Here is a 26,486-nt window from a genome sequence, read left to right on the forward strand (position 1 = left end):
CAAGTCTCCCAGCACCACTTTGAGATCTCAAATAAACTCTGCTTGCTTCTCCCCTGGTGTGTTTATTGGCGCTAAGCACGCCGGGCACGGACTACCACTGTTGTTTGCCTCAGCAGTCTATCTGCCCACAACAACAGCATTACATTGTTGACTCATATTTAGCTTGTGATCTGTTATAACTCCCAGACTCCTTTCTGCACTACTCCTTCTTAGGCTGCCATTTCCCATTTTGTATGTGTGCAACTGATTGTTCCTTCATAAGTAGAGTACTTTGAATTTGTTCTTATTGAATTTCATCCTGTTTACTTCAGACCATTTCTCTGGTTTGTCCAGATCATTTTGAATTTTAATCCTATCCTCCAAAGCACTTAAAACTCCTCCCAGGTTGGTATCATCCACAAACTTTATAAGTGTACTCTCTGTGCCATTATCTAAATAATTGATGAAGATATTGAACAGAACCAGACCCAGAACTGGTCCCTGTGGGACCCCATTTGTTATGTCCTTCCAGCTGGACTCTGAAGCACTGACAACTACTCTCTGGGAATGGTTTTCTAATCAGTTTTGCATCCATCTTATAGTAGCTCCATCTAGGCTGCATTTCCCTAATTTGTTTGTGAGAAGGTCATGTGAGACAGTATCAAAAGCTTTACTAAAATCAAGATATACCATGTCTACTGCTTCCCTCCTATCCACAAGGCTTGTTACCTGTCAAAGAAAGGTATCAGGTTGGTTTGACAGGATTTGTTCTTGGCAAATCCAAGCAGAGTGTTACTTACCATGTTTTCACCTTATTATCTTCTAGATGTTTGCAAACTGATTGCTTAATTATTTTCCTCATTATCTTTCTGGGTAGAGAAGTTAAGCTGACTGCTCTGTAATTCCCTGGGTTGTCCTTATTTCTCTTTTTATATATTGGGTACTGTATTTTCCCTTTCCCAGTCTTCTGGAATCTCTCCCGTCTTCCATGACTTTTAAAATATAATTACTAATGACTCAGATATCTCCTCAATCAGCTCCTTAATAAACTGAAGAAGAATAAAGGAGAGAGCCCATTCAAGTTATGAGCCATCAAGTGATGGCATTCTAATGTAGTTCTTGACACATGATGACAATAGTGTAGCAACGCTAGAGAGGATGATGTACTGCAGAATGAACCCTATCTGTCATAATTCTCGATCTGAAAGATCAAGTGGTGTAAAAGAGACAATCCCTGGCACAGAGAGCAACAGGTGGACAAACAAGACAAAGAAGATGAACATGGGTTGGGAGAATGAGGTAACAATGAAAGTAATAGTTTAGCAAAAAAAAAAATCAAATGCACAAGTCACTGTTAATTAATTGGAGATGATGGGCCTGACACATCTGGAGTTACTGAACCAGGCATGCTTGGTCCTCACCTTGTGGGGGCTCTTGTATCCTTGGTAAGATGAAGTGTATAAAACTCTAATTTTCATTCTTATCAGACGCTACCTACATCTTGGTACATTCCTTGGCTGAGGAAGACAAGATGGGACTACCCCGCCTGGGGTGCTTCAGGCTGAAGGCTGTCATAGTCCTTTTGGGAGCAAGGGAATGTCACTACTTGGTTTTGGTTCTGTCCTGTTAGCACAGAGCTCAGTGAAATTATATGCAAGATTTCTACTTAGCCCTTTGCAGTGTGGAATTTTACTATTATAAGTCCCTTTTTACTTCTCCTGGGCCTGACTCTGTATCATGGTAGATCTCGGGGAATGCCCTGCCCCAGAGATTTTCCAGTGGAATAAAACGAGCATATAAAGCAAGATACAGTTTTACATACATGGCAGAGAGCAGGGCTAGCTGACTGTATTAAAATGCTTGACCTTGTGTATATCTCAGTTTAATAGACAGTAACATAGTACAGTTGCTCCAGGCTACACAGCTACTAAATAAAGTTGTCTCATGTAGATGGGGCCTGTTAGAATTAGGTTTTTTAAAAATAGCGTAATTACATTTCATTCTTCAGCCCTGTACAAATTTCAATCTAACACCATCTCTGCCTCAGAGACAAGGTATGTGAGGTAATATTTTTATTGGACCAATGTCTTTTGGTGAAAGAGACAAGCTTTTTAGCTGCACAGAGCTCTTCTCTTCTTCAGGTCTGAGAAATGGTGTTACAGATAAATACAAGATGGAGCTTGTACAAGATGCTAAATGTTTAGCATTAAGTAGCATCATACAAGATGCTAATTGTTTAGCATTAAGTAGTTAATACATATTCTAAGGGACAAGGTAATATCTTTTATTGGAGCAACTTCTGCTGGCGAGAGAGACAAGCTTTCAAGCTCTCACCAATAGAAGTTGGTCCAATATGAGATATTACCTCACCTACCTTGTCTCTCTCATATCCTGGGCTACAACAACTCTACAAACAAAAATCTTTCCCTGTTGTTCCTCTGGACAATGCAGCAATCACTTCCTGCCCCATATAGCAACATTAGTTCCCAATTTTGTTTAGGAATGATGGATTTTGCTTTTCATTTTGGAAATTACCACCATTCACCTCCCATTTTGTTAATTTCTGAGCAAAGGGTGGGACCATTTAAATACTCAAACACTAATAAGCACAGCAATCTAATGAACAGAAGTTTAGTAATAGTTAAGGACATGTTTTAAAGCCAATAGTCTGCAAAGTTTTTTAAGAAAGAAATTTGTAACTGCTAACAGATTTTGGAGCTCCTGGGGCTGGATGGCTCAGGAGACTGGAATTTCATCTCTAGGTTGATAGTCTGAATTACAGCACCAAATAGGGTGACCAGATAGCAAATGTGAAAAATCGGGACAGGAGGTGCGGGGGAGGGGGGAGGGGTAATAGAAGCCCATATAAAAAAAGCCCCAAATATCAGGACTGTCCCTATAAAATCGGGACATCTGGTCACCCTAGCGCCAAAGGCACAACCAAGTCAATAAGCATTCAGTAAGACTGAGGCCTGATCTGCAGTGAATTAAAGAGGTTGTCTGCAACAGAAGAATTAACATGTGGGAGGGACTATGTTATAACACACCATGGCCATGGGACTGTACTGTGGTGACTCCTATGGCCACACGGGTCCCAGTATGCATTAGTGCAGACAACAGATCACAGCATGCAAGACCCTATCCTGCTCACAGGGCTGCAGTGCTCTGTGACTACACATCCCAGCGTGCAATGCTCCCCTTCGCTCGCGCTGTGACGCAAAACGACTACAGCTTCCGGCAAGCATTGCGACAGGACTTCATCGTAGAAGACCGCCTTTTTTCCTGCAGTGCATGGTGGGAATTGCAGTCTCCGGGCCTGGGCGAGGGGGCCCATGTTGACAAAGGCAGCTGAGCGCTCCGCGTGCGTTCCGGAGCTCTGATTGGCTGGCGGGCCGTAGTGGGGATGGCGCTCCTCACCTCACGCCGTCGGGGGCGTGTCTACAAGCGAAGAAGCTTGGCCAATGGACGTGAGGGATGGCGAATGACGACAGATGTGACCAATGGGGGGCTGGCCAGCCGGCGAGGGGCGGACTCGGTACCTGACGGCGGGTTGGGACTGGGGCGCGCGCGGCAGGCGGCGGAGCCCGCGCGGATTCGAAGGAGAGGCGGTTGGCAGCGGCCGGAGCAGCGCTGAGGTGATTTTGCCCGGGCGCGGCTGACCCCGGCCCTCTCTCGCATCAGGAGCGGCGGTCTCGGGGATTGAGGTCAGCGGCTCCCGGCCTTAGGGGGGCTGCGTGCGCCGCCCGGGTCCTGGGGTTGTGCGACATGCGGGGATGGGGCTTAACATGGCCCTTCCCCGTGCGGCTCCCTAGGGCACGGGACACGACCCACCCCCCACAGCAGCGTGGGGTGAGGCCCCCGGTGCCCGGGGGGGGCAGTTCTCATCTCAGGGCCCCTGGAGCCCGAGGGTTCACAGCCCCGCCCAGCGGCACCCCAGGACTGTGCAGGAGCGACGCTTCCTCCCCGAGCTAATGGGGAGCAGCTGGCGCCTGCTCCCCAGCCCCCCTGTGCCCAGGAGCCTTGAGGCGGCACTGCCGGACTCCGCTAGAAGCAGCCGGAACAGGGCGCCTCCGGGCATGTGGTATCATTTGGAGTGGACTTTGCCGTCTGCTTATTGGCTGTTTGCCCCCCCCCCNTAAACTCATCTCCAGCCCTGACCCCCCTCAGCTTAGCTCCACACCTGCCTCCCTCATCCTCTTCTCTCCTGCTCTGATCCCTTTGCCCCTCCCTGTCCATGTTATTTCTGCTGACCCCATTGCTTCCCCTCAGCTTAGCTCCACACCTGCCTCCCTCATCCTCTTCTCTCCTGCTCTGATCCCTTTGCCCCTCCCTGTCCATGTTATTTCTGCTGACCCCCCCCTTGCTTACTAATCCCTCCCCCGCCCCCCCCAAAGGAAAAAGACCACAATCCTGGCATTGAAGTGCTGCTGGCCGGTTGCCATCACACTGGTTACATCTATACTTACGTCACTGTGGAGCTGGTATGGGCACTACGTGCTCAGCTACCCTGGCTATAAATAGCAGTATAGATGGTGAGACGGGGCTGTGTGCTGCATGCCTGAACCCTCAGGTTTTATATCCTACAGGGGATTTCTACATGTCTAAACAATGCCCCCCCATCCATGCTGCTGTGTTCCTCCCTGCCAGAGCCTTTCACTGCGGTGTGTAGCTACCACATGTAATGCCAGTAGTCTACCCCTGCTATCAGTGCAGATATCGCCATTGTTCATTCTGCTGGTGTGTTCTAATCTACCCCTTCCCCCACCCTGTGTCTGTCTGGTCTATTTAGATTGTAAATTCTTCAGGTCAGGGACTGTCACAGAATATCAGGGTTGGAAGGGACCTCAGGAGGTCAGCTAGGCCAACCCCCTGCTCAAAGCAGGACCAATCCCCAGACAGATTTTTGACACCGATCCTTAAATGGCCCCTCAAGGTTTGAGCTCACAACCCTGGGTTTAGCAGGCCAATGCTCAAACCACTAAGCTAGCCCTCCTCCTTGTCTGCCATGGTGTTAATACAGTGCCTAGCACATTGGGGCTCTGTTCTTGGTTGATCCTTAGCTGCTACTGTGAATAATAACAACAAATCACTCATGCATACCTTTCATCTCTCATGTTTTCCCATCCCCATTATGTACCTGACCTGGGTTACCATGTAAAGAAGGGGAAAAATGGTATTTTGTTCTGTTTGTGCCTAAAGAAAGTGGAAGGTTGTGGTCATTTTTAGCTATTTTGCACATAATTTTCTGGCCATTATGTGTGTTTAGGAAGGAAAGTTTAAAAAAAAGTAGAACTGCAAGCAGTGGGCTTGGTGGCTCTGCAGCACTGTAAAGTGCTGATTGATCGAGAGTTGTGAGTTACTTTGCAAGCAAATAGTGGAGCAGGGAAGAGCAAGTGATAAATGCAGAATGCTACTATCCCTCTCTGGGATAAGACTCTCATCTGATAGTTCTTCACTCTCTAGATGCTTGACCAGCTTCCATATGGAAATAGGTAGGGCTTTTTAGTTTAGAGAGAAGACAAACGGATATGACTGAGATATGCAAAAGTAATGGTGTACAAAAAGTAAATTGGATACTTTTATTTACCTTACCCATAAAGAAAGAACAAGTGGACATACATTACATTGAAAAGCAATAAACTTCAAACTGATAAAAGGAAATACCTATTTACCCAATGCATAACTACCTTTTGGTCACAATATATGATTGAAGCCAATATCTTAATAGGATTCAAAAAAAAGGATTGGATGTTTATATGGATATTGAGAATATCCAGAGTCTTATTAGTTAGGATAGCAATTTTTTTATTATATAGGTTATAAACCCTCATGCTTCCAGGCAGAAGTGAACTGCTAACTGATCTGGGTCAGGAAGAATCTGATTATTGGCAGATTATACCTTATCCAGGTTTCTTGCACCTTCCTCTGAAGCATCTGGTACTGATCACCATTGAAGATAGGATGCTTGACTACAGGGACCACTGTCTGAGCTGAGATTTTAGTTCTTATGTTCCATGAGGGTTAGGTAATGTAAAGAGACTTTTCCAGCATCATTGTAACTCCATCTACATTATGGCTTAAACCAAATTTGGGAACCGACGTTTAAACATTGCTATAAAATAGTTTGGCCCTATTTATGCTGTCTCCCCAAATTCCTATCCTTCTTGTAGCCTCATAATACCAAAATCAGTAAACTATGTAAAAGGCTTTTTAGGCACACTGGCATTATGCAATAAATATATCTTGAGGGACACTGATGCATTTGTACGTGGCACATGAGAAATGGCCTTTAATACTTTAATTTTGCTTCACTACTGATTGGGGCTCTTTCTTTTCCTTGTCTTCTCAAAAGGGTTTCTTCATAAATCCTTTCTGCTTGAAGGGTCTCGTGTGGTCTCCTGCCAAGAGAAGGTTTTTTGGGGGAAAGTTTGAGATTACTGGGCCATGACATTTGGGAGATGGAAGGTCTTTGGAAATTAGGTTTAGGAACAGTCATTTTCCTTTAAATGTTTTTTCTTAAAAAATAAGAAAATGTTTGCTCTAGAAACTAATGGCAAGTGGCTTTTTTAGGTTGGTATGCATGTGCTTGTTAACTTTTTTTTTTACTTTAGTATTACAGATATTTTAAGGCTATTAAAGAGTGAATGTTATATCATTTATAATACAGTTACATTTGTGTGTACTATAGCTTCATAAATTTAAATCTTGAAATGTTTTCCAACTTTCAGGCACTTTATTGAGATGGCAGCTGTTACTCCAAGAAAAAGGAATCATAGTTCTACTAGCTCTGATAGGTGTGTTTATCTGTTCATAATCTTGTCTTTGCTGTTCGTTACACTGAAAATAAATTCTTTAATGATTCACTTCATGTACTGAGAACAGAAGAAATGTTTTAACTCCCTCAATGCTTTTACTGTAAAATGTGGGGGAACGGTTATGAGATGCAATAACTTAAGTGTCTTTTTCATTCTTTAGTAATGCATAATACTTTATACATGTATTGTACTGAACAGTTTGACAGCTTTTTTATTTTTAAGGTGGAAAGGAACCCTAAGCTGTAAAATATTCTACATCTAATCAAATATATAGACTTAAAAATTATGATAAAAAGATTAAACTGACTTAGTCTTTTGTAAGTCTGGGTTAATGGGGCAGGCAAAGAGATCTATTTGTCACTATTGTTAGTGGGAAAATGCTAGACCTTGTGCTGCCCTCTGTCCATATTTGCAGGTCCCAGTGACATTTATAGAAACTGTAGATGGAAGATAGTATATAGCTCTTTATGAAGATGCTTGAATGCTACAGAGAGTGTGGTTTAAAAAAACAAAACACCTTAGATAGATTTTTGTCATTATTTACCGATAGAGGAAACTATTTTAAAAGAAACTTAGTGTGACTTAAACAGAGCCATGACTGTGCCTGAAGGATTCTCCAATTTGTAAAAGAGGGAAATGTTTGTTTTGTTTGTAGCATGTTCTTAGCACTTGGGAATCCAGCAAAAAAATTGATGATGGACATCACTGTGGATCTGTCTCCAGTCAAGACATCTACAAATCGGATCTTTGCTTCTCGAACAAAATGGTCACCTGGATTTAGTGATAAGGATAAGGAAAACCAGGCTTCACCTCTGAAATCCTCCATGTCAAGGAAACTTGATAATTCCCCACTTCAGATAGCCAGCGTCCCAATGGCAACGTATAGGGAGTTCCTGGGTAAAGTGTCTCCAAAGTCTGGCTCCCCATACAAGCCCATTGTGCCTGCGGCATCTTTCTACAACAAAGAAAACCGGTACCTCACCCCACTGGAGAGGAAAATGGTAAATGAAAGCCGCCGTCTTAGTTGGAGGAACAACGATGGAGACCTCCCCAGTGCCAATAGGATGGAGAAAGTACAGGGAAATATGAACTTCATCAGGAATACAGGCTCAAAAACATCCAAACGTCAGACTGATTCTAGGCACACCAAGACTTTACCAAGAAACTCTAAGAAAGCCAAGGTAGATATAGCCCCTGTCAAACCTGTTGCGGAAAAGGAGAACATTATTCATCCAATTGAAAAGAAAATGGAGGCTCCTTTCCGAGTCCTAAGCATGAAAACGAAACCCCTGCTGAAGCTCCAGATGGGAGCAGCATTCTTTTCTACTGGGAAGAAATCCCATTCTGGTCCTAAAAAGCGGCCTTCAGGCCTTAAATCCCCCCAGCTTCTCTCTTGTTCTGCAGCAGAGGGTGACCAGCTGAGACTATCTGGAGAGACAGAGTTTCGCTCAGATGATAAAAAGGAAGTTGCCAAGGCTAGTGAGGTGTTAAAGCATGCAAGTGTGCCCCAGAAGAAGGGGAATGAAGATAGAGAGGAGGATAGCAAGAAATTGGCCAATAGCATAAGTCAAAAGAAGGAGGTCATTCACAAATTGAAGATCTCAGTGCAGGAAACTGAACTGATCCCATTTAGTTGCTCTGATTCCTCAAAGCCTTTGACTCCAGAGGAGACTGATACAAGGAACCTGGTAAGTAGCACTGAGAGTATCACTTAAGATATGTCTGTATATTAAAAGTGTGTACTTGCTTTGTTCAGCTAGGATGTAGTTGCATTGCTAGTTCTAGTCTTTCTGAGGCACGGGGAAAGTGTACGGTATGTTAAGCAAGGCATGTTCCAGAGCTTTATCAAAGAAAGATATTCCTTAAAGATTTACTCCTAATTCATGTGACCTCAGGCAGTAACTAGAAAGCTTTGTCAGTGTGGTTTTGAAATCCTGAGCATATGGATGCAGGCTGTTGTGGAGTAGGGCAGCACTGAAATGAATAACTTCAATACATACTTTGAATGACATATGTAAATATACAGAGAAGTCTTGAGAATTGAACTCTCATCTCTTCACTGCTGTTTTGTTCCTTCACTGGTCACTACTGCTATTTAGGTTTAGGTTAGATGAGAGGAAAGCTTACTCAAAAGGAGTTTTTGTAAAATTCATACCCTTTTTTGATTTTATTAATGCAGCATAAAAGACGATTTTTAAAAAAAATCTGCTTTTTAAAAACCTTATAAATATCAGGAATGTGAAGTGTGGCCTTCCTTGTTTAGCTGGAGGACTTGTTTAGGCTCAGATTTATAGTCCGAGCATTCTCCTGGTCTGTGTCACACTTGAACTGAAGGGTCAGTGTTGAATCTTCAACAAAGCCATCCTGTCTCCCAAGTGTATTAGGTGCAAGCGTTGCATAGTTAGTAAAAATGCAGGCTTAAACTGTTAGATTAAAAATCTCTTACCCTTTTAATTGGTCAGCTTGGTCTCTTAAATCTTGTGTTGTAATTTAACTAGATCATCAGTTGCCATAGAGTCTTCAGGGTAGACATTATCTGAAATTATAATGCCTTTTTTAAAATTATTTTTTATTTATTTATTTTATTTTATTTATTTTTTTTAAAAAGGGGGTGGGATATGACTTGGTAGTTGGGGAACTTTCAGGTTGCCTTCATAATCTTAACCATAAGGGCACAAACACAATATATTTGTTCTTTGTAATCCACCTTTAATGCACTCTGTCTACACTTATATCTCCTTTGTGTCCTAATTAGGCTGGTAATTAAGTCTACCAATAAGTATTGCATGCAAAAATATTGACTTCACTTTAAAAAACAAAATCTGTTGAGAGGCATAATATAAAATGGAAGGGACATCAAATAATTACAACCGTTTTTACTGTGCCAAGAGGTTTGCAAAGCCATGGGTTCCCTGCAGTTCCAGGGAATTGATAATAGCATACCCTACCTGATCCTAAAAGATCAGGCTCAGGTCTCCAGAGGAAGCCAGAATTCCCAAGGTCCATGTCAAGGTACTCTCTTTTGGGATGTTTCCTTGTTGGCCTCAGTGTCAGGCAAGTAAAACAAACAATTGACTTCTCCTGGGTTCCGAGGATTCTGTTTGCATCGTTGCTGGTAGCCAATGCAGCCTGAGTGGTGACATGGAATGCTACAAATGAACTCCAGTCTTGAATGCAAAGATTGCCTTAGAGTAATTCCTTTCCCTGTAGAGTCTGAGTGTGCTGGTTCTACAGATTCCCCAGCCCAGGGTGTGAGAATAAACCCTAGCTGCTTATGCTTACGTGAAGCAGTAACAATGGATTTACTGACTTAGTCTCTATCCAAAACATTTTAAACTTCTAGCTTCTGAGGACAGTGGCTCTTCAGTATAAGATAAGGAGCAGTACAAGATAAAGGGGGGATTTTGCACCACTGTTCCCTGCAAATTTTTTCTCTGTGAAAAATACATTCTGCTGACAAGGTACTGCAGTTGCACCTTTAGCCCACCAGAGGCTGTTGTGGCACTAGAACAGAGAGCAGGTGGCTCACCAGCAGAAGCAGCTGGCTGCGTTCCTCACAGCACCCTGCTCCCTGCTGTGAGGATATGGGGAGGGAGAGACAGAGCAGAGCACATGGGGCTGCTGGGGTCGGGGGGCGGGGGGAAAGACTAGGGTTCAGAAGGTCTGGGGGTGACAGACTGGGGCAGGGGCTGAATGGGAATAGAGGTGCGGGAGATGGAGGAAGAGGATGTGGGGGTGGCTGGGGGGGGCAGGGACACATGGGGATGGGGGAAGTGAGATGCAGGGGCACATGAAGATGGGGCAGATGTGCCTGACCGAATGGGAGAAGCTAAGGGTCAGTCAGTGTCTGCACAGGGAAGGGAAGGCTCCCCAACTCCCTAACAGCCCCCCCCCCCCGCCAAAAAAAACCCTATTCTGTACTTTTCCTACCCACACCCAACAACCCTCCAAGTTCACTCCCAGGCTCCTTCCCAGCAATTACTTCCCTTTCTCTCAGCTCCTCCGTTACCTAACTTCCCCAAGCCTTTGCAACACTTCTGAGGAGTCCAGGAAAAATGTTTTGGATTGTAGTTTAAATGAATTATTACTCAAAGTTCTGTATTAATATGTCCAGTGAGGAATCTAGTTGTCAGAAAACATTTCTTGAATCTCTTTTGCTGTCTGTATTGTTGGAAACATACTTGCTGACAGATATTTTGAAATAAATTACCAAAATAATTTAAACTGGAATGATTATATTGTGGTGTTTTGACAAATATGTAGAATTGTGGTGTTTTGACAAATATGTAGAATTGTGCAGAATTTTAAAATATTGTGTGCAGAATTTTTAATTTTTGGCACAAAATTCCCCCAGGAATAACTTATTAAGCACTGGCACTCTGTTCAGTGCTATACAAGAAAGGAGATGTTCTGAGAGGAGCTAAGTCCAAACCGATGGAAAAGTGAATGCATAGTAAGATTTGGGGGAAAATTTTACCTTACAGCATCTTTCTTTTGGTAATAGGTGGCTTGGTGTATGTAGACTTGGAGACAGGGTGGGAATTCAGACATAGGAGATAGTATCAGAGAAGATGTGAAGCTGAGAGTAGGAAGGATAGAAAATGCAGTACTATTCAGAAGCAAGTCAAAGAAGAATGGTGTAGACTTGGGTTCAAAGATGTGGTGACATGTTTTGTGGTGGGTGAAGAAAGGGATTTTAGCTGCTGTCTGCAGAATAGACTAGTGGAGTAAGGTGGGTATTAGGGAGACCAGAGAGGAGGTGGTTGCATAATAAAGAAGAGTGAAATTCAAAATGGCCAAATGTTTTGACCCAAACTTTCAAAAGTGTCTAGTGATTTTGGATGCATCAGTGTTACGGCGTACAACCTGAGACAGCTTATAGGGGCCTAATTTTTTAGATAGGTCAGAGCACTCCCAACCAGGCTTCTTTAGGATGTCTCAGACAATGAGGCACCTAAAATCACTAGGCCTTTGAAAAGTGGGGCCTCTAGTTCTAGGGACAGAGTAAGGGTATGACTCTTGGATCCTCATACAAGGTATGTTTTGAAAGCATGTTCAGCACTCAAATGGCTTAAATTTAAAAATAGCTCTCAAAAATCAACACTGACCAGTTAGCTCCTGCTAAGTCTCACTTTTGTGGATTGCTAGAGAATTGTTTAGTTTTGGAGATAGGTTCTGGTTTCTAACTCAGCATATAGATGCCACAGGTAAGATTGACAATGGAAGAGTGCAGCAATAAAATACCTAATGCAAACCAGGTTTAGGGCCTATTTCATTATGACTAATGTTACATTTTACTACCATTTCTGGCACCTAAAAGGTGTTTGGAGGAGAGGATAAGTGGTATTGGAATACTTTTTCATAGCTGTACTGGTCCTTGAAGGGAAACAGTGGACAAGGTGAGTAATAGCTTTTATTGGACTAATGAGTTTTACACTTCTGTGTTGGTTTAATAAAGAGTTATTTATTGCCTTCTTTGTTCACTTCTCCTGTATTAATGTATCCATCACATTCCTTACTTGATTGCCAGTGCGTTTTTACAATACAACATTAATAAAATACAGATGTTGGGGAGGTCAACAATCCTGCATATAAAATAAAAAATATAACTTCAAAGCAGCTGGACCTGCTGTGATTGCAGGCTCTTAGGATAATAAACTCCATTTTCAAGAAGCCTTGGGTGAGTGGAAATGAATTCATCATCACTGGATTTGCTATCACAAAATTATAGGCCAACTTTGTGCCTTGATCTAGTCTCTAACAGCTCCTGTTTGAGCTGATGGTTTTAGTTGGTGGCTGCCCATGGGATTATGGTTTTGGTAATGGGGAGGGAAGGATTAATATGTTCTAGTTGTCAAAGAAACTAGAAATGGGCAGAAGTTTAAGGTAAAAATCAATCTAGCATGGTCATTCATTGAATCTTTGCAGGAAATTCCCGAAGGCTTTGCAGTTTCAGAATTATAGACACCAGTGTAGGACCAGGATACCAAAAATGTTGAAATGAAGAAATACTCTTGCAGCACTGCAGCTAGAAATAGTAGAAAGGCACATGAGGGACATCGACAACTTGCCATAAACCTGGCCATAAATAACTTTTGGCTCCCAAAAAGCAGTTTCTTCAGTACTGAAGTGCGGCCCATGAGACTGCAGTTTCCAGCATACAATATTATTCAGTAATGTTCAACTCAAGGTGGAGCACTACATGGTGGAATCTCTAGCCTCTGAAAACCACATCTCTGTATTGAAGAGGATAAAGGCTGTTAGTTGCATTTCAAAATATCCTTGGTCACATTTGGCCTACGCCCTGAGCGCTTGAGCTATGTGAGATTGTGTAACTAGTAAACTGGAAACTAAGTCAAGCTGACAGTTTTTCTTTGGTCTTTGAGAATGTTTATCTGTATTACAGAACACGGATGAAGCTGGATCCTCCATAAACCGTGAGTTAGATGATCAAGAGAATATTCCTTTCAGTCAGTCTCCAACGGAGAATAATAAAGGTAAATAATGCTGCAGCTGTATTGGTCTAGGCATCTGTCATGACGTTTATGTCCCAGGTTCACAAAGTAAGAAATCATGTAGTTCAACTTCATAGAGTATTTTTCTTTTACTTAAGGGATTGATTATAAAATTACTGCTTAGTCCTCTCTTCTGGCTTGCCCATGTATTGGTATCTTGCTTCTGAGTGTGTGTCCTCAGTTTTGCTAAAAAATGGACTGAAGTTTCTCCCGTTGCAGTGAAGTCTAGTGCTGAATTTGTGACATCACGCTTTCTCTGATGAGATTGTGAAGCCATGAATACAGGGTATGTTTTAGCTATGAGATCACAAGTTGGGCAAGTCTGGGTTATGATAAATGGTGTTAGATGTAATTTTATTAATGGCAGAAGACTGTAGCTACTGATGCAACAGTTTGCTCTAGTATAAATTGTCACATGTTCCCTGGTGAAGTTTCTACTGGAGATTTGGTTTGCCCTGACTTGCAACATTTTTTTTCATAGCATAGAGCACAGGATATTCTGTCAATAGTTAATTGGATCAAAAATAGCTAGTTCAATATAAAAAAAAATGGAGTGGGTTTTTATTTGTTGCAGTACCAACAATTTTCTAATGCTAATGTAAACCCTTGGGTATTGGGAGTTCAGAATTTTTCATGCTTGTATATCAATTGAAATTACTGGTTCACCTAGGTCCCATTTCTAGATATCCACGTTTTGTATCGTCATTGTGTCTAACACTAACAAATTGTGTGACTCTTTCCAGTGTCCCCTTCAGCAGATGTTGTCTATCCCATATTCAGTACACCCTCAGTCAGCAAAACAAGGTATGTCTGTCTTACTCTCTCACTCTCAGAATGAGACAGAAGTTTGAACAATACCTCCAGAAATCAGATTTTAAAAAATACGAGACCATAAATTCCAAAAATAAACAGTTTCTCTTTACCAGTGAGATGTGGTGAGGGATGAGAAATAGCCATCATTAAGATATTAAATGTTGGATCTTATTTTTGAGAGGGCAGATGAAACACTATTCTTTCTTTGGGCTAAGCTGCAGACTTGGAATTTAGAGCTGTGGGTTCAGTTCCTGGCTCTACAACACTTTACTTGTGTGATGTTGGATATATTACTTAATCTCTGTCTGCCTTACTTTCCCCATCTTTTGTCTGACTTGTCATTTTAGTTTATAAACTCTTCTGTGATTGACTCCTATGTGAATCTTTCTGGCCTTGCAGTTAGGTCATGTATGTACTGGGTCAACTAACATGTGGACAAGGGGGATCCAGTGGGCATAGTGTACTTAGATTTCCAGAAAGCCTTTGGCAAGGTCCCTCACCAAAGGCTCTTACGTAAATTAAGCTGTCATGGGATAAAAAGGAAGGTCCTTTCATGGATTGAGAATGGTTAAAAGACGGAATAAACGGTAGGATGTATGTAAATTCTCAGAATGGAAGGGATAACTAGTGGTGTCCCCAAGGGTCAGTCAGCGACCAATCTATTCAATTTATTCAAAATGATCTGGAGAAAAGGGGTAAACAGTGAGGGTGCAAAGTTTGCAGATGATACTAAACGGCTCGAGATAGTTAAGACCAAAGCAGACTGTGAAGAACTTCAAAAAGATCTCACAAAACTAAGTGATTGGGCAACAAAATGGCAAATGAAATTTAATGTGGATAATGTAAAGGAATGCACATTGGAAAAATACCCCAACTATACATACAATATGATGGGGCTAATTTAGCTACAACGAGTCAGGAAAAGATCTTGGATAGTTCTTCTGAAGATGTCCATGCGGTGCGCGGTTAGAGGCGGTCAAAAAGCAAACAGGATGTTAGGAATCATTAAAAGGGGATAGAGAATAGGCTGAATATATATTAGCCCTTATATAAATCCAGGTACGCCCACATCTCGAATACTGTGTACAGATGTGGCTCCTCCCTCAAAAAAGATATACTGGCACTAGAAAGGTTCGAAAAGGGCAACTAAATGATAGGGTTTGGAGAGGGCCCATATGAGGAGAGATTAAGAGGCTAGGCCTCTTCAATTTGGAAAAGAGGAGACTAAAGGGGGATATGATAGAGGTCTATAAAATCATGATGATGTGTGAGAAAGTGGATAAGGAAAAAGTTATTTACTTATTCCATAATAGAAGAACTAGGGGTCACCAAATGATTAATAGGAGTGAGGTTAAACAAATAAAGGAAGTTCTTCTTCACGCAGCGCACAGTCAACCTGTGGAACTCCTTACCTGAGAGGTTCTGAAGGCTAGGACTGTAACAGTGTTTAAAAGGGGAACTGTATCAATTCCATGGAGGTTAAGTCCATAAATGGCTATTAGCCAGGATGGGTAAGGAATGGTGTCCCTAACCTCTGTTTGTCAGAGGATGGAGATGGATGGCAGGAGAGAGATCATTGTCTGTTAGGTTCACTCCCTGTGGGGCACCTGGCATTGGCCACTGTCGGTAGACAGATACTGGGCTAGATGGACCTTTGGTCTGACCTGGTACGGCTGTTCTTATGCTGTAATATAAATAATAAAAATTGTCTATGGAATGGAGGAAGACAATATCGGGCCTTAGCAGAGGGACTTGATAACCTAGTAATATTTTTCCATCTGACTATTAATATCGTATTAAGCTTCAAACTAGTGAAATAGTTACCGTTTCTGAAGTAAAGTCATGTTTACTGAAATTATTTGAACTACAGTTCCCGGAATGCTTGTGTAACTTGCCCATGTGAATGTTCTAAAATACTGTCACTTCTTAATCTTGATGTCAGTTTGGTAGACTACCTCTCTGCTGCTCTTCTTTAGTAGCGTGGCTGTCTATATGTTGTGGTGATTAATGTTAGCAATATGACTGTTCCAGAAGCGTGAAGCTTTCTGGTACACTGGGAAGTAACTTCAACCATCTGAGAAGTTCATAGAGTTAATATAATTGCACTGGTTAAAGTGTTGTCCCTCCGTAAACCTCCTACTGCATAAGGAGTATGACGTGGTTATACCTGATACGGCACAGTCAGTGTTTCTCAGCTGATCAGCCTTTCCATAATACCCAGTGCCACTGGTGTTCACACCATCTTTTTGTGTGAAAAGGAGATTGCAATACAGAGAAGATAAAAGTTGCCATGCAGATGTGAAAAGAACTGAGGCTTCTATTTTCTATTCTCTCTCTCCCCTTTGTTCTAACCCAACTCTTATCTACTTGAGCATGTCTTTCAAAGGTCTATTGGGCACTGGCCTTTAGCATTGCCTTTCATTATATTGCATAACTTTATAGGATTGATCTGTATGATTATCTGTAACAATATTAACACCTTGTGCTGTTAAATAGATTAGTACTGCCCTGCAAATAATCTTCCTTGTAGAATATGCTCATGCTAATGTGTCTATGACTCTGATTACTTATTTGTTTGACAAATCCATTGCCATATTATGTTTCCAGTGGAAATGTTCTGTTTTCCCATGCAGAATCAAAACCACTAATCCCTCTGTCTTATTTAATCATCTTTCTTTGTTTTGATTACTAGCAATCTGCTCCATTCTGATTTGAATTTGTTGTGAACATAAAATCACTTAAAATTGTTGTAGTTCTGAAAGAGCCAAAAAAACTAAAACACTTGTCAAACTTATAATTCTCTGCCACTTAAGAGTGAGAGAGAGAGATCTGATTACATATTTACATTGCTCCCTTGTGGGGGCTTTTCAAATACCTTCCATATTGATGCAAATAGAATTCTGGAATATGCCAAAATCCTGGTGTTTGTGGTTAACTAAAATTTGGCCTTGGATTTGCTGTGACCTCCTACACTGTCCCTTGGGAATAGATGAGTAGAAACTTTTTCTACAAGAACTATACTTTAGCTTTCTGCTTTGGGGACTCTCCTTGGCATCTAAACCTAGAAAATTGTTCAATACTTATCTCTGTTAATCCTGTGTTAAGGTTATTGTACAACAGTTAGCAAATTTAAAGTGGTAGTTCCTAAAGTAGCCCTGCCAGCTTGCGTATAGCTAAAACACTAAAGTAATCTATAAAGCACTACTTATTTATTAACTATTTTAATATGTGCTTCTCCAGAGCACAAGTCTCATATCAATGTTTTTAAAAATTCATATAAAGACTCCATCTGGATCAATAGTCTCATGAACAATCCTTTCTAGATCTTCCCTTGATCTTTCCATGCCCTCTGTTAGCCTTACTATTTGTTTTAAAAGTGAGCAAAACTTTGTCTCCGTTGGACCAGAATGGAGAATTGAGTCCCAGAATTGAGGGCCTTTCTCTGAAAATGCCTCCAATTCTTTTATCTAAATTTGGTACCTATTTCAGAATCTCAGATAAATCTCCACTGCTGGAGCAGAACTCAAGGGAAGAGGTGGTCTGAGGGCATGTGAAAGATGTGCTTGAGAGACCAAGTTACAGTTACTTTTAGGACATTCAAAGATACGGTCCCAACTTTTTGTATGTTTAATGCCCCAGCCATAAACATTTTCATAGTTCATGTAGCTTTTCTTAATGGGGGATGAGAGAGGGAGTGATGCTCCCATGTTTGAGTGTATGGAGTAGCAAGGGCTTCCACCCATTGTCTTTCCCTCTCAGCACAGGAACACTTAGATCAGTGGTCATCAGCCTTGTTATAGCCACCATCCTCAGTGAATTTAAGGAGTAGGAATCCTGGCAGCTTAGCTCTGTTGTCTCATATCTGCAGTATGGAGCGCGCTTGAGATCAGATACAACACCTGAGATGTAGGCTCTTGTTTTCTTCCTCTAGAACAGTTCTAGAGCCACAGGTTTGGGGTTACAGTCTAGAGGCAGTGATGTTCCTCAAAGCCTTGACTTGTTTTTTGGTGCAGCCCTTAGAACCTTGGTTATTTGCATCTCAACACTGCCATCAGGCCAGCTTCCTACTATCAATTTTAGTACGGGGTCTCTTGCAACAGGAAAAACTAACCTGCACACATCTCTTGAGTTCCTTTACTAGTCTGTTCTGGGGAGCTAGTCAAGTCAGTATTCAATCTGATTGTGAGTGTGAAATGACTCATTCAGATGCAACTCTGAAACTACTTTCAGACCACAGCCTTTCCCAGATGATCTGGCTTCTCCCCTGGGATTCAGCCCACCTAGAAAAATGGTTCATACCTTCCAGAAAACCAGCAAGAAAACAAAAGAACTGAGCAAAGACTTTAAAGACCAGATGATCATTGTGAGTATTCCTCTGTGGGCTGTTACTCATTCTTAGGGGATGGCTTTACAGTGCTGTAACTTACTCCCCGTCCACGCTGGCAAGGCACAAACAGCGCTGTATCTCCCTGGCTACGACGCTGGCTGTACTCCACCTCGGCCTGGGGAATAACGACTATAGTGCTGCTCTTGCAGCGCTGAGGTGCCAGTGTAAACAGTGATTAATCTTACTACACTGTAACTGACCTCCGGAACCTTCCCATAATGCGTTTTCAGTAAAGATAACACTTTGTTTTGTTGTGATGCCTCTTTGTTTTGTTGTGAACTCAGGGCTCCCAGAGCTGCTTATCTAAAAAACAAACACAGCTGCTGTTTGCTCCCGCAGAGGCAGGCAAGGGGATGAATGTCCACAGCTAGTTTGCTTGAGGAGAGAAGCAGCCCGGGGTGCGGAGGAGGGGGTCCGTTTTGGAGCAGCTGCTTATCTGGTCTGAAGGCTATTTGCATTTAGTGAATGAAAGAGGGGTGGGGGAAGGGGTCGAAACTTTTAAAATGATTGAAGGTTGGTGCTGTGTATCTTCAAGACTTTCAAACTTGCAAGGCAGGGAGCCGACACCATGTCAGCTCCAAAAATCCACTCTCTTTGTCTTCCCCACGCTCCCTGTCACACTCCACCCCACCTCCCTCTTTTGAAAAGCATGTTGCAGCCACTTAAATGCTGGAATAACTGCCCATAATGCACCACTCCCAACAGCGCTGCAAATGTGGCCACACTGCAGCGCTAGTAGCTGTCAGTGTGGCCACACTGCAGCGCTTTCCCTACACAGCTGTAGGAAGACAGCTTTAACTCCCAGCGCTGTACAGCTGCAAGTGTAGCCAAACCCTGAGGCCTTGGCTACACTCACATTTTACAGCGCTGCAAGTTTCGCGCTCAGGGGTGTGAAAAAACACCCTCCTGAGCGCTGCAAGATACAGCTCTGTAAAGCATCAGTGTAATCAGGGCGGCAGCGCTGGGAGTGTGGCTCCCAGTGCTGCACGCTACACCCGTGAAGGATGTGGTTTACATGCAGCGCTGGGAGAGCTCTCTCCCAGCACTGCCGCTCTGACCACACTCACACTTCAAAGCGCTGCCGCGGCAGCGCTCCAAAATTCAAAGTGTAGCCATACCCTGAGTCAGAAATGTAAGTCGTGCATGGGCAGTGTGTGGACAGATCATGCTGTACAAGGATTGGTTCCTATAGAGTAAGTAACCAAGGTAATCCCAAACTGTGGTGCAGTGTACCATGTAAAGGAAGAGGCCAACTCCCTATGTCTGAGTCTCATCAACTCCATGTACCTTTGCTATATGTCCATATAGAGGAACCTGAGTGATGAGAGTGGAATTGAACTGAGGTCTTGGGAAACTCCAACAATGGACTCCCATCGTGCCTTACATTTAGAGCTGCATTTTTTTATTACAGTTTGTTCTTTATTAATTTTATTTGCTTTTAAAAAATTCTTATCATTTAATTCCTTGTCTCTGCATTGCCTTCCCAAAAAACCAAAACAAATACAGAACGACGTAGTGAGTTCTTGATCTCAACAGGAGGCACTGTGGTCTGGAAGAATGACCATGGAATTCAGTAAATAATCCCAGTCCTGCCACCTGCTCACTCTGTGGCCTTATGCCATTCCCTCGGTTTCTGCTTTAGTTTTTCTATCCATACAATGACACCTGTCTCATGAAGGGCATACTGTAAAGATTATGTTCATTATATGCCTTGAATATGAGAAGTGCTATGTACAGTTCTGAATAGTCTATAAATAAACAAAAGGTTGTCCTGTCATCTCTGACACTTCTGACTTTCCTTTGTAATGACAGGATGCTGGACAGAGGCATTTTGGTGCCATCATATGCAAATCATGTGGCATGATCTATACAGCTGCCAGCCCAGAGGATGAAGCCCAACACATCCAGCATCACCAGCGGTTCCTTGAGGGAATTAAATATGTGGTAAGACAATGACTGACACTTTTGCCAAAGAACCCTTGAAGTAGTACTTATGTTGAGTATAGAGTTAAGGCTACACTAGGCAAAGGTTTTGTATCCAAACAACATGATCAAATTAAATTACTTATCTGTTATGCCAGCAATTACCTTTTTAACATATGTGAACTAATGGGTTAACATACATGATCTGATTTCCTGCTTGCAAACTGCTAGGGTTCACATTACAACTATGGAGACTGTTCTATTAAAGAAGCCATAGCTGAATCCTTTTTTTTTCTTTTTCCTGGCAGATAACTTTATTTTTTTCTCTGTGATAGGGTTGGAAGAAAGAGCATGTGGTTGCAGAGTTCTGGGATGGGAAAGTGGTTTTGGTCCTTCCAGATGATCCCAAATATGCCATCAAAAAGGTGCAATATTTCTTTTTAGCTTTGTCTGTACAATGCCTAGCATGATAGGGCTGGGGTCTGTAGGTGCTACTACGATATTAATTCTAAATAATAATCACCTGTTTCCCACTTGTCAGGAGAAATCCATATTTAGAGATCAACCTCTCACTCAGTGATCACTCTGCAAGGAATTAACGTGGCTGGTTTCTACCATACTTAGAGGAGGCATGAACTTGTGGCCGATTCACAGATCCAGGAGATGGGAGATGTGGGTTCTAGTCGCAGCTTTGCTGCAGACTCCCTCTATGACCTTGGCCAAGTCACTGACCTCACTGCAGATAGGACTGATACCTACCTTTTGGTTAAACACTTTTCTCCTTTACAAATCTCGGAGCTAAGTAATCCTATGGCAGCCATGTTAGTCTTCCAGTTCATCTTTGCTCACAGAGATGAGCCATTCCTCAGTGCTGAAGACTCCTTACATTACCAGCATAACCCAATCTGCTCCTTACCAAGGAGAATGGCCTGTCACTTTTCTTATTTGCCACCTGTTTCAGTTGCTTGATGCCTCATTAAGGGCCAGGCTATGGGCCATTTATTCACAATGTTGAGCAGTTGATTCATAGAAGTAGTCTCACTGGAGTTAATGGGATTACGTGTGTGAGTGACTGCTCATCGGTGTAAGTAGTTCACAGTCTGGCCCGACGGTATTTGATTGAGGTAAGAACAGACTTCTGGGATACTGTCATTTGTAGAACATGGTTCTTGCTACCCTGTTGTAGAAACACTTGGTAAGACCTTGTCCTCCATGCTCCAGATTGTTTTTGTCTATAAAATCCAGCCTGAAACATGCAGCTTTCATGCTCAGTGGAAAATCTTTAGCTAAATTGATTATCAAAAGAAATGTTCACACAGGTGTGTGTTATTTTTCTAGATTCTGTTGAAGTAAAACTACCTCAGGTGCTGGAAGTACCCAGTGGGTTTCTTTTGTTGTTGTAGAAAAATAGCACTGTTCAGAAGCCCAGTGGCTCTGAGAGAGGGTGTATATGTGCTCGGGTAGTATGGTGATTAGCAGTAGATGAGCCAAGGATGATTTGAGCACTGAGCAGGGATACATTAGTCCAGAGTATCCTAAAATGGAGAGGGAAGTCCCCAGTCCTGGAGTCTTCCCAGTATAAAGCACTAGTGCTGGTTTGAGTTGCCGGTTTTCTATGTGGTTTAGCTTTTACTGTGCATTGTTTAAAAAGGAGCGAAAACCTCTGCCTGCTGATTCGGAATCAGTGCACATAGCAGCTGGTGAGTAGCAACTGCTGCTAGGTTAACAAAACTCCCATGATTCAAGCCACATGCTAAGTTTTGGCTGGGCCCTTCCCCTCTCCATGACTGACGAGATGAGAGGAATACCAATCTGCTGCCTTTGCCACGTGAGCCTTGTACCAGTGTGTAATGACACCTGCACCCATAGCTTTAGGCTGAGCTCCTAGCTTCCACAAAGACAATGGACTGCATGTTGGATAGATATTAAAGGATGGGAAGAGTCTCTTAGAGTCTATCCTTCTGCCTGTGGAGGAATGTCCATTATAGTATAAAGGCTTGTCTACTCAAATGTATCCAGCTTCTCCCATTCCATAGGAGACTATTCCAATTGCATACATCTCACGGTAGTGCAAACCCACCAAATGCTGTATTTGGCACAGGCTGCTAGTGCTTTTAATGAGTGGCTAGATGCTCTGCAGTTGGACAGTAAACTTCCATTGTGATGATCATTGGGTTCCATTCAGGAGCACAAGCCCTCTGTATGAAATTGATTACTTCTCTGAACTTGTCTATCCTAGACTCTAACGTGCATCTCTGAACCTCTTGTCCTAACATCTATAGGCAGAAGATGTGCGAAAACTTGTAGATAATGAACTGGGATTTAAACAAATTGTGTTAAGCTGCCCATCCAAGATTAAAACCTACTTTTTTGTGTCCAATGAAAGGAAGATAATTGGTTGTTTAATTGCTGAACAAATCAAACAGGTATGTGTTCTAAATAGCATCTTAATTGTATACGATGAAAGAAAATTGCATTCAAACACTTGGGGTTGTTAGCATTGATCTAAACCTATGTCACAGGTACTCCTGGCTTTGTAAAGGTGGGGCGGGAGAATGGGGTTGGCTGGATGGTTTTAGAGTTCTACACGCTCACCATCATGAAAATGCAAGTGACAAGAATTAACCAAGTTGTTAGTGATGGGTACAAAAATCTTCCATTCAGTGTACTTTCAGCTGAATCCAGATGTTGGACAGAGGTGGTTTATGTAACTATTTACCTTTCTTTAAAGGACCAGTGTAATAAATAGTATCAGAGGGGTAGCTGTGTTTGTCTGGATCTGTAAAAGCAGCAAAGAGTCCTGTGGCACCTTATAGACTAACAGACATATTGGAGCATGAGCTTTCCACTACATGCATCCAATGAAGTGGGTATTCACCCATGAAAGCTCATGCTCCAATATGTCTGTTAAGGTGCCACTGGACTCTTTGCTGCTTTTACGTAATAAATAGTTGATTGCCTCTGGTGTTACAGCAGCAAACTCACCTGCATGAGTTTCTGTATTTCCCTCACGATAGAGACTCATTTGATGTAGTGTTTGTCCTTGATAGGCATTCCGGGTCCTGTCCGAGCCTCACGTTTCGCAGTCTCCTAATCAGGATGTCCTGCAGCATCATCGTGCTTGGCGTTGCTCCATAAAGCCGGAAGCTGCCATTTGTGGGATCAGTAGAATCTGGGTGTTCAGCCTGATGCGGAGAAGAGGCATTGCACGTCGTATGGTGGATGTAGTCAGGTAAGGAAAAGAGATGCCTCTCCCAAAATGAAACTGGTAAGTAAGCCATTAATATGGGTGCACACATGATGGGAACAAGATTTCAGCCTGGTTTATTTTCAGGGGGAAGAAAGTGCTCACAGCAAAAACATTAAGTAAATGTAAGCTAATGTCATTCAGCAAGTCTGAGAGGTTCATGTAACAGTGCAAAGAACTGACTGAAATATGTACTTAGTCTGACATCAGTCTGAGTGCTGGTGCTATTGTGGTGGGTGGAAGAGAAATGCATAGAACCATGTAAGTATTGTGGCTTGGATTTTTGACAGTGCTCAGCTTTGGCCAGACTCTGCTTACGCTGAAGTCACCACGAGACCAGAGTTTAGTGAAGGCTGAGCACTTTTCAAAACATCATCTAAGCTGGGCCTATTTCATGTTTAACCAAATAGAGTATAGCCTGTGAACCATTTAATAGCTATGGGCCCTGTTTGCTTGTAAAACAGCCTAAGTTAAGAGTTGCTGTCTGCCCAGTACTCTGAGAATTTGTCAGTCTTCAAAATGATAAATACTTAGTCTGCCATTGCAGTCTGTATTTCACATGTCTATTGTAATGTAGCTTCTTATAACACCAGTTTATTCCTGGTAAGTAGCTTCTGCGGATGGGAACTTTCAGATTTGTAGGGATAGGAAATGAATGGATTTTCTCTAATTGAGAACTGTTACCATTATAGTTGGTTAGCTGTTGTTTACTGTTTAGAATGCATCCTTCTGGTCACTGACCTGCAGATGCCTCCAATCAATTGTTCTCCAGTATAAATTTAATGTGAGAATGCATAGAGAAAATGTAACAATTACTATGGGGAACCTGAAACCACCCAACTTCTGAATAAAATTGCTCTAGTACACCTCTACCCGTCCTCTGGAGCCAAAAAATCTTACCACCCGAGTGTGCAGCCCTGTCCCCCTCAAGCACTGCTTTACCAAGTTATAGCCAAATTTTGTGTTATATCAGGTTAGAGATGTACTGCACCCGCTATATTCTCCTGTTTCAAATCTGGTAATCACTCGTGTGCTGCTGCTTTTTATGTCAAATTTCATGGAGTAAATTCTCTACACTAAAATCGCTCCCGTTTGGAAAATAGTGTATATAATGGAAATGCTGTCAAAGTATAGAAGAGGCTGAGCCAACTCTTGCACTGCACTAACTGTCCTTCATCTGTTTCAGAAACACGTTCATGTATGGCTGTTACCTAAGCACTGATGAAATCGCCTTCTCTGACCCAACACCAGATGGCAAGCTGTTTGCAACCAAATATTGCCAAACCCCTAACTTCCTTGTTTACAATTTTATTAGTTAAGACCACTTCCAATCAGTTAATTGAACTAGAGCTGTTTAGTTTGCTACATGTAAAGCAGTTTGCATGTTTCATTCTTATTCAGCCATGTTCCATTTTAGATTGCTACTGAGTGCTAACTCTTGCTTCTTGATCAAGTTAAAGGGTATGAGAATGTTAAAAGAATGTTGTCACTTTCTGTGTATTAATGTTTGTACTTCATGAAACTAAATCCAAGTTTGTGATTCTAAAAGTTTATTCTGAAAGCTAAAGTTTTTATTGCAATAACTTGTAAATTTCAAAAATAATTATATTAATATAAAGATTTCTCTAAGTTAGATTTGGCTTGGATAAATGTTTGGCTACTTCATACCACAGATGAGCGAGATTCCAACTAATCTTGAAACTTTATATGTAGGCTACTTGCTTTGATACAGCTGGAGACACCAGTGTTATGCTATCTGTGCTGCTTAGGGAGGTACCAATGGTCCAGGGTTGTTGCAACTTCTAGCACCAGGTATAATCTATATCTGCATACTGGACGTTAAGTGACTGGGTGAGGACTCTACACTGATATGATACCTTTGCAGTGAACAGAAGACAGAGCAAAACATACCTGCTGGTTGCTGTTACTGACACAGCACTAAAGCTTACCAGAGACAGCAGTGGATGTAAAGCAGTTGTAGCTGTGGCCTGAACCTCTTATGCACAAAAGTCAATGGGACTGTGAATATCAATCTCCACCTGCTGCTCAGGGATTAAAGTTAAGATTGATCCTAGATCTTGCTGTATACAGACTCAAGTATTCTTGCACTGGTGGTGGTGATGTGGATAGTTTGTTCAATAAAAGTCCTCTGAAATTTAATTTGGTGTCATTTCTGAAGGTTAAAAGCACAAGCAGTTGGATGAAAACTTGGGTTCAGAAGAGGCTTTTTTAAAAATGAATCCCTTCAGTCTACTTTAAGGCTCCAGTGGCCCCTTTGAATTCACAATCCCATGTAAATTGTCCTAGTCATTCAATTAGGAGTCACTCTCTGGCTTACAGGGTTGTTCTCCACCTTTCCCCTGGCAAATCAAGCAGCAACAGTGCTAACTTCTTCCACCAATCTTCTGCATTAGAGGGCCTATGTAAAGAAGCCTAAGGGAAACACTTTTACAGGCTCCCTAGTTTAATCCCTAGTTTCACTGCCATGCTATTCTCCAGGGAACACGTGTGGTCTGGCCTTTACCTCCATGAGTACCACATCTCCCCTTAACTATAAATGTATTTGAGTGAAGTTCAACTACTCTTCCAGGCCCCTGCAAACTGAAATTGGCCTGTATTTATTTCCGTCCACATATCATCTTTGATTAGTTTTGAGGCATGGCTTGTTCTCTAAACTGACGCTATTGCCAGTATCTTTATTTTACTAAGGATGGTATGTGTCAACCACTTCTCTCTGCTGCTGTCAGGTTTCTAAATTACCACTTTAGTTTCCTAGGATGTTAGCTAGGTGGACTGACTTGCTTAAG

General features: G+C 42.2%; 1 protein-coding gene across 1 annotated transcript; it reads left to right on the top strand.

Moving 5' to 3' along the window:
* The first annotated feature begins 3,363 nt into the window (after positions 1–3,363).
* On the top strand, positions 3,364–25,086 carry ESCO2 (establishment of sister chromatid cohesion N-acetyltransferase 2). Its single transcript, XM_032801712.2, is given in 14 exon segments — positions 3,364–3,482; positions 3,485–3,514; positions 3,517–3,563; positions 3,565–3,614; positions 6,708–6,773; positions 7,450–8,482; positions 13,201–13,291; positions 14,053–14,113; positions 18,353–18,485; positions 20,322–20,453; positions 20,768–20,857; positions 22,715–22,858; positions 23,483–23,664; positions 24,866–25,086. Coding segments are annotated over 14 exon segments (2,292 nt in total). The 5' UTR covers positions 3,364–3,382; the 3' UTR covers positions 24,999–25,086.
* The last annotated feature ends 1,400 nt before the right edge of the window (positions 25,087–26,486 follow it).

This window comes from Chelonoidis abingdonii, chromosome 3 (assembly GCF_003597395.2).
Source record: "Chelonoidis abingdonii isolate Lonesome George chromosome 3, CheloAbing_2.0, whole genome shotgun sequence".
Taxonomy (NCBI): domain Eukaryota; kingdom Metazoa; phylum Chordata; order Testudines; family Testudinidae; genus Chelonoidis; species Chelonoidis abingdonii.